The sequence below is a fragment of the Anastrepha obliqua genome, chromosome 1, assembly GCF_027943255.1.
Source record: "Anastrepha obliqua isolate idAnaObli1 chromosome 1, idAnaObli1_1.0, whole genome shotgun sequence".
Classification (NCBI taxonomy): domain Eukaryota; kingdom Metazoa; phylum Arthropoda; class Insecta; order Diptera; family Tephritidae; genus Anastrepha; species Anastrepha obliqua.
The window spans coordinates 116,330,541-116,350,392 of record NC_072892.1 but is presented as its reverse complement, the minus strand read 5'-3'; the positions used below and the strand labels follow the sequence as shown (position 1 = coordinate 116,350,392).

The 19,852-nt window shown below is 37.7% G+C and overlaps 1 protein-coding gene across 1 annotated transcript in view; it reads left to right on the top strand.

The window, feature by feature from the left end:
- LOC129236854 (uncharacterized) overlaps nucleotides 1-16,903 on the top strand; it is a 29,540-nt gene extending 12,637 nt beyond the window's left edge. Inside the window, exons 7-12 of the mRNA XM_054871125.1 lie at nucleotides 11,521-12,108; nucleotides 13,388-13,543; nucleotides 13,601-14,075; nucleotides 14,144-14,382; nucleotides 15,089-16,325; nucleotides 16,407-16,903. Coding sequence (XP_054727100.1) covers nucleotides 11,521-12,108; nucleotides 13,388-13,543; nucleotides 13,601-14,075; nucleotides 14,144-14,382; nucleotides 15,089-16,325; nucleotides 16,407-16,631 — 2,920 coding nt within the window. The 3' untranslated portion in view covers nucleotides 16,632-16,903. The remainder of the gene's footprint in view (nucleotides 1-11,520; nucleotides 12,109-13,387; nucleotides 13,544-13,600; nucleotides 14,076-14,143; nucleotides 14,383-15,088; nucleotides 16,326-16,406) is intronic.
- The last annotated feature ends 2,949 nt before the right edge of the window (nucleotides 16,904-19,852 follow it).

Sequence of the window (19,852 nt, the reverse complement as noted above, 5' to 3'; positions counted from 1 at the left end):
AACTATGTGACATATCACGCTGAAATTTGCCATGTAAGTTTATAACAGTCCTACCAAAAAACAAAAAATTTATTTTTGCTATATGTCATCCGCGGACCGTTTTATTGATAACGTCTCGTTCATATTTGAGCAGAAGATATATCTCTCTCTTGCTAGTTCGGCTACTTTTTCGTTTACTTCAATATTCTGATGTCGCGGGATCTAACTTAAGGTAACACCAAAATCAAGAAAAAAGTGTTTTCTAATAGCGGTCGTCCCTCGGCAGGCAATGGCAAACCTCCGAGTGTATTTCTGCCATAAAAAAAAGCTCCTTATAAAATCTGCCGTTCGGAGTCGGCTTGCAACTGCAGGTCCCTCCATTTGTGGAACAACATCAATACGCACGCCACAAATCAGGAGAAACTTGGCCAAACACCCAAAAAAGGGTGTACGCGCCAATTTTATATGTATATATATATATAAGGTTTTCCAATAACAGGTGTTATATGTGAATGGTTTGCGCTATCGAAAGATGATTAACGATTTTTTATGGCCGGAATTGGATGGTATTGATCTGGACAACGTTTATTTTAAACAAGACGGCACTACCTTCCACACAAGCAACGAAACCATTGAGCTTTTACGGGAAAAGTTTCCCGATCAAGTTATCTCTCGAAGAAGTGATCACAATTGGCCACCGAGATCTTGTGATTTAACAGCTTGTGACTTTTTTCTTTGGGGCCACGTGAAAGAGAAGGTCTAGCCCAACAGCCCAGGATCGATTCAAGACCTCAAAGATGGAATTCGTGAGACTATCGAGGACATAGGGTAGCCGCTTTACAATTCGGTTATAGAAAATTTCATGAAAAGGATATTGTCCTGTAAGAGTGGTCGTGGTGGTAATTTGCCTGAAGTTATTTTCCACTATTAACGGCATACCTTCCTCTTTATAATGGAATAAACATCCGATCATTTATAATAATAAATAGCAATTTTCGGTGAATATCGAAATAGCACCTCTTATTGGAAAACCCTTTATATATAAGTCTATGAGAATATATACGTGCTCTTTCATCTTTGGTGCGTGGTTTGTTAAGTGGTATAATGGATTGCCCGGTATTACTGCTAACTATGCAATTTCTTATTCCTGCGAGAACTCTTCTTTTTAATTTTCCTTTTTGCGTCAAGACCCTCAGTACGAATTACGCAAGCAATGCCCCATTATCGCGTTCATTTCGAAAGTTATACGACATTTCGAATTCTATTATGCTTGATTTTTCTTTGCCCAAGAATGTGTTTTTTATATTATTGAATTCAATTTTATTCTAGTGCTTTCTGTACTTCGTTCTAAGTTATCCTGTTAGTCTGCACGTAGTTTTGTAATTTATAAACTTTTTTGAAAAATAAATAAATAAATATGCACTACAATCCATTCTTTAACCATCTGTACAGATTGAAGTGTTGAAGTTATTTAGTGAAGGATCCTTACTTTATTCCTCCCGAGATGGAAAGAGAGCGGCAAAATTCCTAGGGAATGTCGTAGGGGAATTATCAGCAGAATTATGCCCGCTCATTTCATACGTATCATACACCCGTCCAATCAGTCGTTGTTCAGTCGGCAACGACGCATTGTGAGTGGATACTACGGCTATTACTTCACTTGTTACGCCAGCGAATCCATTGATTTCTTCAAATTCGCTGAGAGACGTTTAACGATCTGATGTTAGATTTACCTTCTAAATTCTCTATCGTTATTAGATACCCATCATCGGAAGTAATAAGTATAAATAATTATATTAAAAGAAATTATTTAATTAAGTGCTAAAAATTTTCGAGCTCTATCCACGGGCATTAATAAATTATACAAATTCTACGTCGCTCTACACACTTGACAATATCACGTAAATACAATAAAGAAATTTAAGAATTATCGTTGAAATTTAGTGAGCTAATTGGTGAAATAAATCAATACGTTACCTTATCGCGTCACCCGTTTATTTAGCCATTGATTACCACATACCACTACACACACATGAATATATACATATACAGGTATGATACATAGTTTATATATACATATATATATATAATTGGCGCGTAGACCCTTTTTGAGTGTTTGGCCGAGCTCCTCTCTTATTTGTGGCGCGCGTCTTTATGTTGTTCCATATAGAATAATACCTATATACAAAAAAACACAAAAATTGCTCAGTATAACAGTAACTCACACCTTTTTAACACACTTTTATTAGGTCGGGTTGTATGTATGTATGTATGTATGTATGTATGTAACGGAATCTTTGAGCTTAATTTTCACTGGCTTCTAAAAATCTGATCGACTTGGAATTTTGCACACCTATCAAGGACCGATGACAATGCAATATTTTGATAAAAGTTTTCCACTATCCTTATTAGGATTGCCAGGATTAATATTTTCTTTTTTTACCGGTGGGCAAAAAGTAAGGTGAATTTGGTTGTAAAATGAAAAATCTTTATTTATTCTTGTAAATCAATTTCATCGCCTTCAAAATAATCCCCGCTCGATGAAATACACTTATGCCAACGATTTTTTCAATCCCCGAAACATGCCAAATAGTCCATTTCCAGTATAGCCATCAGCACCTTCTTTGATTCAGCTTTTATCTCCTCAATCGACTCGAAACGCGTTCCCCGGAGTGGTCTCTTGAGTTTTGGGAATAGCCAGAAGTCACACGGAGCCAAATCAGGCGAATACGGTGGTTGCGGAACGATATGCGTGGAATTTTTGGCGAAATGGTCACGAAGAACGAGTGCAGTGTGAGACGGTGCATTATCGTGATGCAAAAACCAAGAGTTGTTGGCCCATAATTCTGGTCTTTTTAGATGAATTGCTTCACGTAAACGACGCATAACGCTCATATAATATTCCTTATTAACAGTGTGGCCAGGTGGAAGGAATTCATAGTGCACCACACCACGAAAATCGAAAAAAAACTGGCCAATGGAGTGGGGTAGCCGTTTCTCAGGCTCCCTCCACGAAATAAGTTCTTCATCCCGATTACTTCTTTATCACGCCCGATAACTGCATAGCTTTAGCCTCACAGTCGATAAGAAAGGAATTAAATATAATACGAATATATCGAATCATTAATTCACTGACTGCAATGATAACAATAATTTTCATTCATAATAAAAAATAGTTAAAAAAAAAAACTAAAAAACACTCTTTTTTGCTAATCGAACTAAAAAGTAGAAAATAAAAAATAGTTTAAAAAACTAAAAAACACGCTTTTATTGCCAATCGAACTAAAAAGTATAAAATAAATTTTAATGACAAAGAGACCTATAATGAAGTAATAGCAAATCGAACGATCAGTCATAGTCAACTACCTCAGAACAGAATTATAACAAAAATTAAGATACAAATAGAATAATTCAAATTAGAGTTAAAAGCGTGGGATGCATTTTGCTTCATTTTCATAACCTTCTGTACATAGGTAGTTTTGCCAACAGAATGATTGTAATATTTACTATATCAAGCATCCCACGCTTTTAACTCTAATTTGAATTATTCTATTTGTATCTTAATTTTTGTTATAATTCTGTTCTGAGGTAGTTGACTATGACTGATCGTTCGATTTGCTATTACTTCATTATAGGTCTCTTTGTCATTAAAATTTATTTTATACTTTTTAGTTCGATTGGCAATAAAAGCGTGTTTTTTAGTTTTTTAAACTATTTTTTATTTGATGCAGATATCATTTGTTTGTTCTATATTTCATAATATTATTATAATAGGAAAAAAGAGTATTCAGACAACTTATTTATATTGGTTTACGTCATGTCTGAGCACAAAGGTGTACATTACATCATTGCAACGCAAACAAAAAAAAAAACAATAACATACAGAGAATTCACTCCATATATTAATTTGTTAAACATCCATTTGGTGACAAATGGAGTATTTTGGGCTTATTTACTTGCACTCTTCCAGTACAGAATTTTGGAGATCACTTTTCTTACAGATGTAATTTTTCGCCTTATATTAGTTTTCAAAACCGACCACAAATTTTCGATGACGTTCTGACCTGGTTATTATTCCGAAGTTTCAAAAATGTATATTAACTAAATTTGTGCCATCTGCGCCATTTACTTAGGGTCGTTATCTTGATAAAAGTGCAAGTCATCTCCAATTTATAATTTTTTAGCGTTTCGAACCAACGTTTACTTGGCTGTTTGTATACTGCAGCTCTCTACATAGTTTACAAGCGCCAAATATGATGAATGGCGTCGTACCATTAGCAAAAATTATAAATCTTTTGATAGTGCGATTAATTTTGCGCAACACCAACATTGCAATTTGCGCATAATCATCTAAATAAGACACCAGTACTCCATGTAGTTTTCGCAGATAAAGTAAAAATCAAGATATGTATTTGAAGCAGAGCGAAGCCTGGGTTTATATAGAGCCAATACAGAGATCTAATCTCAAAATTTACAATAGCGTTGTATGGTGACTTGTCACGAGTATATTGAGCTGTATTAAGTAAGCTGTAAAAATCCATCTTTGTAGTGAAAATAGGACATACGCTTTTAAACTACTGTCCGCACTTTTTTGTAATAAACTGACAAGAATCTTCAGGCAAATGCCTTCTGCAAATGTTTTCTGTAAAGATGTTTCACATAAAGATTTGAAAAACGACGACTCTAGAAATTGGTATCAAACGTATTTGAAAATTGGCGCTTTAGATGGCGCTTTTACATTCATCTCGATTAATAGGAATTGTGTTTTCATTTGAATTCATTCCAATAGTTTTAGCCTGGTGAAAAGATTTTACAAGTTTTTGTTTTCGAAGATAGATGCATTATAGACACCTAAATCATGGGCCCTCTTCTGAACTAAACTATATCTATTATGACGAACTTCTTGATCTGCACGGCGCGTCAGTCAGGTTTTTTGCCTCGCGCTAATCGGCTCCAGTTGGACGCACCAAGTGAAGCCAAGTTGTAAGCTGGATGAGCTAAACAAATCTTATAGCTGAATAAAGCGCTGAAAGCTCCATCACCTGGAATGCTTGGTATGGAATTCTAGTTAACATTACTCCACTTACTCCACTATCCATTCATACGATATGATTTAATCAACTGAGGCGCATATACAGCTCACTGTGTCATCGTATGCAATATTCGCCCTCGCCAATATGCAAAAGTACATCAATTTCCTTTAGAATTTATCTTTCGTATACTAAAAAAAACAGTCTCATTGAATATTGTCATCGTCCAAGCTACTGGATCACGATATACAGAGTGCAGAGGAATGGACAAAATCAGATCGCAAACCGACTCTCAGCGATGTTGAAGGGATCAGCTGATTTGTTGACATAACAGGGGTTGCGGGAGCGGTTTATTCAGAACAAAACTGAAAAAATCAATCAAGAATACGTGTGAACTCAGCGGGCGCCATTCCGCTGCCGAGTCCCCCCTGGCGTTGTTACTCTCACAAATTTGCTTCGGATAGCTAAATCTAATAATCTATTTGGCCGAACTCCTCGCCCTATTTATGGTGTGCGTGATGATGTTGTTTCACTAAAGGAGAGATCAACAGTTTTAAGTTGACGCCAAACGGCAGATGGTCTTTTATAAGACAGAAATACATTCGAAGGTTTGAAATTGCCTGCCGATGAGCGACCGCTATTAAAAAAAAATTTTTCCCATATTTTCTTTATTATACTAAAATGTAAAACTGCATGCCCAGAAATGTTCCAAAACCATAAAAAATTTTGGAAATTTGTTAAATTGTTGTGAATTTTTTACAAAGTTAGGAACTTGGATTTTTGTTATGCAATGGAATATAACATGGTTCCATATGTAGAAGTCCACGCAAGTGGAAAAAGTTACTGATCGCCATTCACTTAGAAGTGGCCAGGACGTTTCTTCTGCATATGGTTCAAGCAGCTCACAATGTCTGGGATTAGCCCAGGTATCCTCTGGACAGTGTACGAACACCCGTTCGGGAGTGAGCTAACGTGATAAGGCGAAACTTTCCAGGATAGCTGGTTGTGCGCTGGGTTTGGGACCCCGCAACTTAAAAAAAATCTACCAGAAAGTTCGGCGGCTTACAGAAGGTTTTAAGACCGGGGCGTTTTCCTGTAAGAACAAAGACGGCGGTCTAGTGACTGTCATACAGAGCAAGCTTAAATTATGAAGGGAACTCTTCTCGAATCTGTTAAATAGTGATACCTGCGCATGTCACAGAGAATGTGAAGATCCCGATACTCCAATCGTTGACAATGGAATGGTCGTTCCGCTACCTGATGATGACGAGGTGAGAATAGCTATAACGCGGCTAAAGAACAATAAAGCCGCGGGCGCCGACTGAGCTATTCAAACACGGCAGCGAGGAGCTGGTAAGGTGCATGCATCAGCTCCTATGCAAAATATGGTCGGATGAAAGCATGCCTGCCGATTGGAATTTAAGTGTGTTCTGCCCAATCCATAAGAAGGGCGATCCTGCAATCTGTGCCAATTTCCGCAGGACTAGTCTTCTAAATATCGCCTATAAGGTTTTAGCGAGCGTATTATGTGAAAGGCTGAAGCCTACCGTCAACCAACTGATTTGACCTTATCAGTTTGGCTTTAGACCTGGAAAGTCTACCATTGACCAAATATTCACAATACGCCAAATCTTGCAAAAGACACATGAAAAGAAAATCGACACACACCATCTTTTCGTCGACTTCAAAGCTGCATTCAACACTACGGAAAGGAGTTACTTGTATGCCGCGATGTCTGAATTTGGTATCCCCACAAAACTAATGCGGCTATGCAAGATGACGTTTCTCAATACGAGCAGCGCCGTCAGAATTGGGAAGGAGCTCTCCGAGCCATTTGATACCGAACGAGGTTTCAGACAGGGTGACTCACTGTCACGTGACTTCTTTAACCTGTGGAAAGCATCGTACGAGCCGCAGAACTTAATCGCTCAGGCACAATATTTTATAAGAGCGTACAATTGTTGGCGTATGACGATGATATCGATATTATCGGCCTTAACAACCGCGCTGTTAGTTCTGCCTTCTCCAAACTGGATAAAGAGGCAAAGCAAATGGGTCTGGTGGTAAACAAAGACAGAACGAAGTACCTCCTGTCTTAGAAATGGAGGCAAAAATTAATATTTTCGACACCTGCTGTTCTTTGCATTTCATCGAGGTCAAAAAGTTGCCGAAGCAGCCCGGGACATTTGCGACGTGTATGGAGCAGGCGTCATCAGCGAGTCTACAGCACGAAAATGGTTTGCAAAGTTCAAAAATGGCGACTTTGACGTCGATGACGCGCCTCGCAGCGGAAGGCCTTCGGAATTTGGTTAAGAACGCCTCAAATCACTTCTGAAGGAGAACGGTCGCCAAACCAGTCGTGAGTTGGAGGGAAAGGTGAACTACGTTAATAAAACGATTCTCAATCACCTTCCTCCAATAAGATTTACCCGAAAATTGGAAGCCTAGTTACTTACGAGCTCAGCGGAAAAAAACAAAGAAAGTTCCCCTCACATTGTTTCTCAACATCTCGCCCGCTATCGAGCAACAGAGCGCTTTTTGTACCAAATCGTCACGGGAGATGAGAAACGGTGCCTATACATCAATATCTGGCAAAGAAAGGAGTGGGGGGCTCCAGGAGATACGCCAAAGTCGAGAGCCAAGCCGGATCTTCATCCAAAGAAGATCATAATATGCGTTTGGTAGGACTGGGGGGCATACTGCATTGGAAAATGCTCGAAAAGAATATCACGGTCAACAAAGTGTTCTACATTGGCCAGGAAAAGACCTGATCGACAAGGTAAACCATACTCCTTGCCGACAATGCCAGGCGCCATGTTGCACAAGTCGTCAAAGCCGCACTCCAAAATCTCGAATGGGAGGTCCTTCAGTATCCGCCGAATTCTCCGGATCTTGCACCGACCGATTACCATCTTTTCCAACAATATATATAATATAACTGATTAAAGTATAAAAAATAAGAAGTAAATAAAAAGCAATAAAAATATTTTTTTTCCTATTAAGTCTTGTAGTATTTTTTCATATCATGTCTACCAATTGCCAACAAACTTCCACTAAAATTTTGCATCCAGAAAAGCTTATAGCAAATTCAAAAACAATATATGGAATATTGACAACTGTATATTTATTACTTGCGGGACTTTTTCGAAAAAAATTTATTACGTGCACTCAAAAAATCTGATTTGATAAGGTTTAAATAACGCCATTATGTAAAAGCAAAAGCTACATCATATAGAAATAAAACTTAGAACCAGCGACTATTGGTTTAAAATGAAAATTTTGTATTAAACAGTGAATACAATTTTTGTTTTATCGTCATATTCTATATGGTATTTTTTTAGCTGTATGAGAACAATCGATATCGATAACTATGGTTTGACAGCTGAGAATGCAAACAAAGAAAAAAACAAACATAATAATAATAATAAATCCGTTCGCGAAGTTCATAGAGCACTGATGATCGCTATCGATCCATGTTGAATGAATTTTTGTTTCCAATTCTTAATTAGATAACCATCAACGACGTTTTGTTTCAACGATAAGACGCAACTTGCCACAGAACGCGATTAAAAATCGATTTATTGCAATATTCAAACCACCATGGCATATGGCTAAAATTGGACTGATCGAATGAACCATGTAACTTGAAGCCGCATCGGAGATATACTGGATATATTTCTGTTTTATATTTATTATCATTTTAAGTTCTCAAGTTCTTAAAAAACACCCGATACATGCATGCGAAATACAAATTTTGAGCAAAGGCGTGCTTTTCTGACCGGATTTGCTAAGGGAATAAAGTTGGAGACTCTGCGATAAAGATGAGCTGTTCAATTTTTTCATCACATGATTCATTTAAATATTACCTGCGAAGAGTTCAGCTATTTGAGTGCAAAGTCTAAGAAGAAAGTGCTACTTACATTTTTTTTTTAATACCAAAATTCCAAGCCTTTATAAATGCTTTCGCAAAGTTTCATTCTAATACTTGGCTGTAAATTTATGGAAATTTATTATTATAATATTATAAAGAGTAGACTCGCGCTATGATCTAAAAAGATCTCACATCATCATCATCACAGCATCACAGCTTTGATGTACCTGATTACATTTGCGCTCCGGATAAATGTGTTTAATTCGTCGTTGTACCGAATATATATATATTTTTTTTATTATATTGGGTATGGGAATAAGTTTCCGTCCTTTCGTAGCCAAAATTACGAATTATTTAAACAATTAAAGACTACATAATATTATGTGAAGTATGTCCCATTGGAATCTACAATTTTACTCCATCTTTCAGGCAGCATACGGATTCATCTGACAAAAAATTCGAGTTATTTTGAGTTGATCTATTTATTGAACCAGTTTGCGATGCTCTCGTAAGAAGTGAACCACTCTCCAATAAGAGCTGACTGCATAGCTCGGAACAGATGGTAATCCGGATATGCAATGTCTGGGAAATACGGCGGATGGGGCAAGGTTTCCCAATTCAGTCACTCTAAATATTTCTGGACCGCTTTAGCAACGTGTGGCCTGGCGTTGGCGTGCAGCAAAATCCATTTGTCAAGTCTACCGTCCCATTCCGGCCGCTTTCTTTGACAGCTCGATTCAAACGCATTCGCTGCAGTCGGTAGCGATCGTCAGTGATGGTTTCCGATAGTTTAAGGAGTTCATACTAGATGACAGCCTTCTGATCCCACCAGCTGTACAACATAACTTTTAAAGCAGGAATTTTTTTTCGCTGTGGATGGACCTGGTCCACGGGGCAGGCTCCAACATTTTCGACGTTTAAGGTTAACTTAATAGATCCATTTTTCCTCGCCAGTGACGATGCGATGCAGAAAACCTTTCCTTTTGGGCCGTTCGAGAAGCATCTCACACGTCTCCAAACGTCCATCGATATCTCTCTCCTTCAATTGATGTTACTTGAAGTTACTTGTTACCTGCTTACTGGACCATTCCCATCACGTGCAAACGTTTACCGACTGTCAACATCCTGCTCTTTAGACATATCATAAAGGGTCCCTCGTGCGTCTTCATCCAATAATTGTTGTAGTTGATTATCTTCGAATTTATGACTCAAGTCGAAATGGCCACCTTGGAAGCGTCGAAAGCACTCTTTACAAGTTGTATTTGATGGAGCGTGATTACCGTAAATATTGATCAATATACGATACGTTTCAGCTACACTTTTCTTTAAAAGGTAATAATGAAGTATGACTTCTCGTAAATGCTGTTTTTTCGGGACGAACGTAAACATTTTCGACGTCAGATTAAAAAGGATAATAGTTTTCTCTTCTTCTTTCTTTCTTGCAAAACAATTTAACTGATCGGTTTCATTGGATTTCAGCGCCCTGGCTTCGTATGTGAGTGTAGGTCTTATGACAATTTTCTATATTCGTAGTTTCTGGTCTCTAGAAAGCAATCTCGGCTGCATCAACTTTGTGTGCGCGAAGTAAGACTTATTTGCAGCTTGTATTCTGTCTTGTATGGCAATATATGCATCTTTCTGACATATTCTTGTATAAAAAATATTAACATTTTTTTGCATTTAATTACAAACGTAACCTTAAATTTTAATTACCTGGCAATGTCAGCACGCTATTCAAGATTTAAGTTTTAGCGATGGATTAGCTCAGGAGCGAGCAACGTGTGGCAGTTCATAATATGAAAACTCCTGGTCAGTGGTAGCAGCTATAAGAATGCAAACTCTTATCGTTAGCCGTTAAAATAGTTTCACAGAGAGATTATGTGCAAGTATCAGGTATTTCTTTATCAACGAAAAAACGTATAACACATACCTACCTCAGCAAAAGTAATAATAATGACTAGAAATATTCACAATAATTATCGAATATAATAAATACTATTTTTCAGATTACTATATCAAACATTAGAATTAGAAGTACCGGTTGGTATATCTAGAGTTAAGTACATTAAATACATGTGTATGTACAATACATTAGAATATAAAAGATTGCGTATTTGCACTAGTGCGAGGGTCAAATTAATAAAAAGAGGGACTTATCTAATAGATAAACAGCAAATTTACCACTCAACTTCCACACCTGTTATGCATTCGTACCAAAATCACGTTCAAAGGCATATGTACATTTGTACGTAAGTATGTATAATTATTAAAACAATGTTGACAACCTTTTTACACGTTTTAGATAATCTAAAAATTTATAACTTTTGGTGTAGTGGAACGTCGTGCAATCAAAACGCCAACCGATCTCTCCAACACTTGCCGTTAAAGGGAAGTATGCACGTCAATACACTTGCGAGTATGAACAATTACGTTATAATTTTGTATATACATATATATGTATATGTAACCAATTATCACCGTCTGCAAAGAATCGACATCTCAAGCATTTCTAATCAAACCCAATGGTCATTAAATACCAATACATACGAATTTACTTATTAGTTCAAGATAACAAGTTTCAGCTTCAAATTAACTATCTTTAAAAGCTTACTCCACATAACGGCTCAGAATATTTCGTTAATTGCGCTGCGGCCGCCTAGATCGCGAAATGTACCGCAACATCAAAGTGAACGGGTGTGTTGTCCTTTTAGCCGTATTGGCCTTTATTATATCCTGCGAAGCGGCAACACACGGTATCCCGCCACTGTATGCTGAGCATCCTACGGCACGTGTCGTGGACGGGCAAATCGTTGCTTACGGTGAAACGCGCGCAGACTTGGACTATCGGCTACCAAACGCCACCGAACCAGTGCACTATGACGTTGAACTGACGACGAATGTGCACAATGGCACGAAGGAATTCACAGGCACTGTGAAAATTCTGTTAAAAGTTATCGAGGATACAAGGACCATAGTTTTGCATGCTCGTCAATTGGCAGCATTCAATGCAACCGTTACTAACGCAAACGAAACGAGTGGTACTCTGGAGCAGCTAAGCACCGCGTATGAGGAGGAACGTGAATTTCTTAGTCTAACACCAACAAACCAGTCACTCACCTTTAGCAAAGGCACTTTTTGGGTTTTAACCATCGCTTATGAAGGGGAATTGCGTACCGATAATGGTGGGTTTTACTTGTCCACCTATAGTGATGACGAAGGCAATGAACGGTAAGTGAGATCTTGATTAATATCATCGGAGTACACGGCTTTGCACCAGAGCAACAAAAGTATGTTTCTAAGGAAATTTTCGATTCTGAATGAGTTTTTTGAGATAATTAATTTTGTGCAATTTTCAACCATAAATCCAAATTTAAAAATGAAGTGCAGCGCAGCTTTTTCATTTGTATACTTATGAGTATGTTGATAAATTTTGGTTGAGGAAAAAGAAATCCATTACGTTCTCGGTTGATGGCTGTAGTGATCTCTCTCTCAAGCAATTTAAAGTTTATGCTTCTTGTCAAGGTCACATTTCACACAACATTGTTTTGCTGGTTTTGTTCGTTTCATTCAGTTTTGAGTTACAGGGCGTTAAGAATGGAAGTTAGCAAAGAGAAAATTCTGTCCAATAAAGATTTTCTTTGATAAAGTCGAAAAGCAAACCAGGCCGCTGAAATTGTGAATAGTGTTTATGGTGCTGCTACTGTAACAGCTAATTACGTGGAATTTTTGTTTCATCGATTCCGTTGTGGCCTTTTTGATGTTTGAAAAAATGTCGATAAAATCACAGAAATAATCGAAGTCGACCGGATGTTAGCAGTCGTAGCATCGCCCAAGAGTTAAAGATCGACCATAAAATAGTTTTAAACCAATTGCGCACAAATTTTGCATAAAAATAATGGATGTCTTTTTCCCCAAACTAATAATATACTCAATATACCGTAATCATGCATTCATGCCATGAATCCTTGGTAATTTCTCTCACTATTGCACAAATATTAATGTCGCTCACTCGAAACACCTACATTTTCGGAGAAAAAATCCAGGTGGAAATACATAAGCTGAATTTCAAGCGATATACGAGCACCTGTTCTTTTGCAATTTAGCAATAGTTCCGCGATAATTTGGCTGAAGTTCTCACTTTACCGGTTGCCAAAGATGCTATTGGCAATGCCCACACAGCCATTTCTTTGGGTATTAAACTTCGCTTAAAGTTATCGTCAGCTATAAGTTTCCTTAGATTAGGTCCACCGAAAATTTTTCTTTCAATTTAACGCAAGAAATCTTTGCAAACGAAACGAGAAAGCGCAATGTTACCAAAATGAAAAATCTCCACATTCCAACGACTTATCGAAAGTCTGTGAAATATCAACAGATTTGAATTCAGCGCTCAAAATTTCGTTAAGAAATATTTTCTTCTGCTCGGGTACAAAAGTTGGCCCGAATTTGTAGCAAAAGTATTTATAAGTAGCAATACTCATCGTAGCTCATGTACGCATTCTACTTCCAGTTATTTAGCAACGACACAATTTGAGTCGACCGATGCTCGTCATGCATTCCCGTGCTACGATGAACCAGCCAAGCGCGCGACATTCAACATCACTATTAATCATGATCCCTCATTAAATGCCATATCGAATATGCCTCTGGATGAAGAGAGAAGCAGGTAAGCAATAAATTCCTTATCGCTAATAAGTAATGTATTTTAATATTTCTAATCTAGACTTGGCTATTCCGTCTTCCCAAAGACTGTTATTATGCCAACTTATTTAGTAGCGTTCATTGTGTCTGACTTCGAATATACCGAAGGTATGTTGAACGCACTTCCACAGCGTGTCTACAGTCGACCGGGCACAACTCAGAATCAGGAATGGGCTTTGGTTTCGGGTATGTTGCTGATACAGCGTCTTGCCGAGTATTACAATGTGAATTTCGCATTGCCAAAAATGTATCAAGTTGGTGTGCCAGACTTTGCCGCTGGTGCTATGGAAAACTGGGGCTTAGTTACATATCGAGAGCAATACACGCTATACAGCAAGAATACATCGACCACAAGTACTCAGACTAATATCGCCACTATCATCGCTCACGAATACTGTCATCAATGGTTTGGCAACTTAGTAACTCCAAAATGGTGGACGTATCTTTGGCTGAAAGAAGGTTTTGCTACCTTGTTCTCTTGGCAGGCGACAGATGAGGTGAATGCAATGCTCGGTGATCACACATGAAGCAATTTTTATATAATTTTTTTTTCTTTATTTATTAGGCTTATCCTGAATGGGACATTTATCAGATGTTCCTTACCGGCGACTATCAAACGGCACTTACTAGTGATGGTACAGGCCAAATGAACCCGATGACACATTACGTACAAACTCCATTTGAAATCTCGCAGCGTTACGATTCAATTTCGTATTCGAAAGCTGGTTCAGTGCTTTATATGTGGCAGTGTGCGCTGACTGACGCAGTGTTCCGCCTAGGGCTGAATCTTTATTTGACAACAAAGTAAGTACGCTTAGAAATGTATCTCAACCCATTGAATGCGGATGTGGATTGCTCCTATTACGTATAAAAGCTATGAGAATGTCTTATAAGGAAGCTGGTACTAGTATTCCTTAAACAGCCCTTTGAGATTTCAAGACAAAGAAACTATTAGATTAACTATGATACATCAGAAATAATTGAAACTGAGCGCATTACTATGGTTCTTCCTTACCTTAAAAACTTACACCACTAATTATACCCATGCCAAAAGCAAAAAGCTAAAAGTAACTATTGAACGCGATTCAGATCGCGCACCATCTTTATCGTAGCTGTATGACAGGTGTGCGTCGCTTCCGTGCTCCAACTAATTCAGGACTTTTCGCGTTCTTCATAGGATATTTGTTCTCGATACCCACGTAACAGCTTTGTATATTATCATTGGTTTAATTATTATACATACATCTCAGGATTCTCGGATGTAGACTATTAATATGAACCGAAAAGAGCCCTTCTTCAGCCATGGTCATAACCTTGCTACTTTTTCGGGATTGCACATTTTATTATCGATATATGACTATGCACAAAATTTTTCCTCACGAAAAGTATGGGTCTTTCAAATTACGTTTGTTCTCAAATTAAGTTTTCAAATCAAATTTTTCAAATTGTGTTTGTTTCCAAATATTATACACTCATTAAGCCTTTTTAATCGTTTTGCATTTCCCAACAGTCAATATGGTGCTGCTGATGAGTATCAACTTTTCGAAGCTCTGGGTATTGCGGCTGGTGCACAAAACGTGCCGCTGCCTGCCACCATGGCGGCTATGTTCTCAAGCTGGTCTCAACAATCCGGTTATCCTCTACTCACCGTTACACGTAATTACAACAATAACACATTCACCATAACTCAAGAAGCTTTCTACGATAATACCAACTTAACATCAGACAAAACTTGGTATATCCCCTTGAATTATGCCCACAAATCAAATCCAGACTACCGTAACACTACCGCATCGCATTTTATGCTCAAAGCAAAAGAAATCGAAATCAGCGATAATAGTCTAGCAGCCGATGATTGGTTGATTCTCAATAAACAATCGACCGGTTTCTATCGCATCAATTACGATGAACAAAACTGGAATCTTATCATCGATGAACTGAAATCACGTCCATACAAATTCCATCCACGCAATCGAGCTCAACTTATTCATGACGTCTACAAGTTCAGTTCTACAGGTCGTCTCGACCAAGCCATGCTGTTGAATTTGATGCAATATATGACGAACGAAGATCAGTACGCACCATGGTCTACTACCTACAGTGTAATCAGCACATTCATTAAATATCTGAATGGCGATAGCGAATACAAAAATTTCCAACTCTTCGTGGCCTCATTAGTGACAGGACTTTATGAGAAGTTGGGTGTGAATGATATATCTGGCGAACAGCATCTTACCAAGTTCATACGTAATATGGCCATTGATCTCGCCTGCCTGTCAGGCGTGGAGAGTTGTCTAGAGGAAACTAATAGCAAATTGAAGGGACTAATTAGCGATGGTATCGCAATCGAACCAAATTTGCAATCTTATATATACTGCAATGGACTGCGCCAGTCCGGTGATGCAGAATTCGATTTTGTTTATAACCAAGTGTTACAATCAGATGATCAAGCATTACGCACCTCACTCACCTCTACATTGGGTTGCTCACAAACACAGTCTCAATTACAAAAATTTGTTGGTAGCTCAATCGATATGTCCGTCGATTGGCGTACACAAGAGCGCATCACTCTACTCAGTGCGGCGTATTCGCGTAGCAGTGTTGGACTTTTGGTGTGTATAGAGTTCCTTAACGAAAATTGGGAGGCATACAGTAATTTGAATTCTGGTTTCGGTGGCGATAACCCACTTAATGCAGCAATGGTCGGTATGGCCAATTATGTAGTTAATGAGGAACAACAAACCAAAGTGAGTATAAAACTGAAGACTCTTCGAATACTTATGCAATAAGCCATAACCTTACACCCACTTTTTGCTTTATCTTTACAGTATTTGGCTTTGCTGACTAAGGTAAAGGACAGTGATAAGGTACAAGACAATTTGGAGACGGTCGCCAAAGCAAATATTCAATCTAATTTTGACTGGTTGAACAGAAATCGTGATCCGATTATGGTGTGGATGAAAGAGTTTGCTAAGGGTGGCAGTGCCGCACTTAGCGCCACACTTGTATCATTTTTCACTGCGTTTACGGTTTTGTTGGTGCATTATTTGTAGATGATTAGATTAATAGCTTTCTTACTTTTACAATATGTGGATAGATTTATTTAAATGAGGAGCTTTAATAGAAACTAAAATATTGCTTAAACTGAAAGAAGTGCACAAATCCAATAAAAAATGAAAGAATATAGTTATTTTCTTCTTGGCATACCTTTATTGACTAATAGTGGGAGTTCTGGCTTAAAAATACATCTCCGGAGATATCAGTACTCAGTGCTGTTCCTATTTCTCAGAGGACTGTAAACTATTTACGATCACTTTTGTTTCTATTTCCATTTAATATGTAAATATTTCATTATTAATAAGTAAAGATTTTGAAAACATTTAGTTAATAAAGTGTTTCTTAAAAAAATTCTAAATATTTACGTTCTTTATTTTTTGCAAATAAATATTTAATTCTGAAACAAAATTTTACAGAACGGGATCTGTGAATCCAAGTCTGCATTCAGAGTGACCTTCGAAAATTATGGTAGATAGGTAGGTTGAAGTGGCAGTCGGTATTTATACCAACTCACTTAGGCCGTACTGATTTATGATATTATCATACAATAGTAGCACGTTATGTGCTACTCCTCGTTAAACTATTTTCTTTCAGCACAAACCCGTTGATCTAGCTGACACTTATTTCCATAAGGTCATCGGAACCACTCAAGAACGATGAGCCAAAATATCTAAACCTAACGGCATGCTACATAGCCTCTTATTCCTCCTCATTCTTGCAGCTTTTGCAAGTGTGGAAATGAGGTACATTCTATCTGTACGTAAAGCAACCAACATAGAGACGTTTTTGCTTGACCGATTGAGTAGCGCCTTTTTGTAGCGATACATTTCAGTCTATCAACCCATCTCGTGCTGGCTGAAGTGGCAATGCTACTTGTAGGTTGAGAGAGGTATACCTACAATTTCTATCTTAAGAGGGAGGCGATTGGTAGTGTCTTCTTTCACTAATTCGTCGCCTTACAATTTCCTTGCATGTCACTTTGCCTTGGTACTCATATCAAGTGAATGCTAAAATATTCCGCCATGTCGGTAAGCGATGCCCGGCCTTTGAGAGCGTTGATGGAATAAGTGTCGATCCCACCGAGAGATTTAATCATCGCTTGGCCATTGGAATGTATATAGACTTCTCTAAAGGTAGTCACATATTTGCCTAACCAGACAGCTACCTCATTAATGTCTAGAATTTCAGATTGAAATACGTTTAATTGATTAGGAAGACGAGCCGAAATGCTTAATTTGGGATTTTTACAGTACACCCCAAAGCCAACTTTATCTCAAGCCTTAAGCCATCAGTAAATAGCCATAAGCAGTTTTTTCGACCAGGTTTATTGTCAACCCAGTCACGTGTAGCTTGAATTCTACTACTAAATAACCTATTAAAATACGGTTCCTTCAAACAAGAGTTAACAGGATTTGTTCTACCCAATTGGAGTGTAATGGCCGAGTGTCCAACATATCAATCGCACCATCGATTATTTGCGGCAACCCGAGCAGCAGTGTTACTTACATTCTGTCTATCGTCGAGAGACGGTTCGTTCGTCTGAGCTTTCGATTGTAAGAAACAATTTCGTTCGTAATTAGGGAAATCAGCGTAACATCGCGACTAAGGATAATTCTTCAGCATCAAAAGCCGGATCGAGTTGATTACAATTCTGTTGTTGGCTTGATCTGCGTCGAAAATGATACAAACTAATCGCACGAAAGTGTTCATGATTTCATTCCATTTTTTCCCTAAGATAGGTGTTTGAAGTACCTGTAGGTAGTACAAATAACACTCTTATGACAAATCTTCTGGAGCACAACTAAAATAACAAATGTGGAAATCTACGGCAGCAAAACCAAAAGGGTATTAAATTAATAAAATTGTCCATAAAATTTCAGTTTGCGAATTTCAAGCTTAGCTTTTCGATGTACTACGAGTATCATAAATAAATATGTAGATGTTCCAAAATAAATTTCGTTAAGGCAAAAAAATTACAACAACCAATTCAGCAACGTATGTGTATATGCATGTGTGAGAAAAGGCATTTACCACAAATTACGATACAAATTAAGTTCAAAATATTAGTTTAAACACGTACATTACATTATTTTGCACGAGCAGCTCAACAAAAAAAAACTAAAACACCTGAAAAACTCATTCGTCAAACAGTATATAAGCCCTTAGAATTGTCAATACTCAGTATGGTGTGCAAGAGAGCACAGTGTGAAATCAATAACAGGTGAAGTGAAAAACAAAACTTTTAAGAAGGGATTAAAAGGATAAAGTGTTTTATTTCAAAACTTAAAAATAATTTATATTGAAAAAAATAAGAAGTACAACAACACCAAATAAAGTGTTCATAATAAGAAGAAAAAATTAACTTAATTTAACTAAAAACTTGAACTCTTTGTATGCGAAAAGGATCGCCATAAATCCTTTCTCATTTAGTTCGGTTTTTTTTCTTTACGCGGGTTTTTTGAAAGTGGCGATGACTTTTCTGCTGTGTTGCTTCTCCAATTACAAAATAGCTTTAAAATTTTAATTAATTTTGACCTGCAGAGGAACGCGACACTCTATTTGATCATAACCATCAAAAGTTAATGGAAGGCTACCGCAATATTTACGAAGATAGAAAAATTTTATGAAAATTAGGTTCTGTTTAAACGAATTGTTTTGTGCGAATTTTATCTTAATTAGAACCTCTTAGATTAGATTAGATTTGTGGGGGGTTGGACAAGTCCAAGCACTCCGTCAGGAGACCATGGTACTACACCCGGATAGATTTCAGTAGAAAGAATTAAGATAGGAAATATAAAAACTGGATGGTAAGACGGATTTAGTTTGAGATCACTCTCCCACAAATATCTTGGATTCATTGATGAATTTTAAGAGATCCGGAAGAGGAAGAGCATGAACTTTATCCATACTCATTATATCGCAACCCAATATCCTAAGCCTGATTCTGGAAAATGCAGCACAGCTGCAGAGAAAATGCTCTGCAGTGTCGTCAACTTCAAGACAGGATAGGCCAGTACTCTCAGGTCCTTTCTGCTGAGTTTTAGGAAAAAGGTCGCTATTTTCCTATTTGGCTCATTCACAAAGCACTTTGCTACTATGCACGAGTTCAGCCCATACCAACGTCCCCTAGGGGTAGACCTCATGAAGGCATAGGAGTACTTAGTGTCTTCGTCTAAGTACCATCCAGATCCGCTTCCATCACTGGTTTTGGATCCGT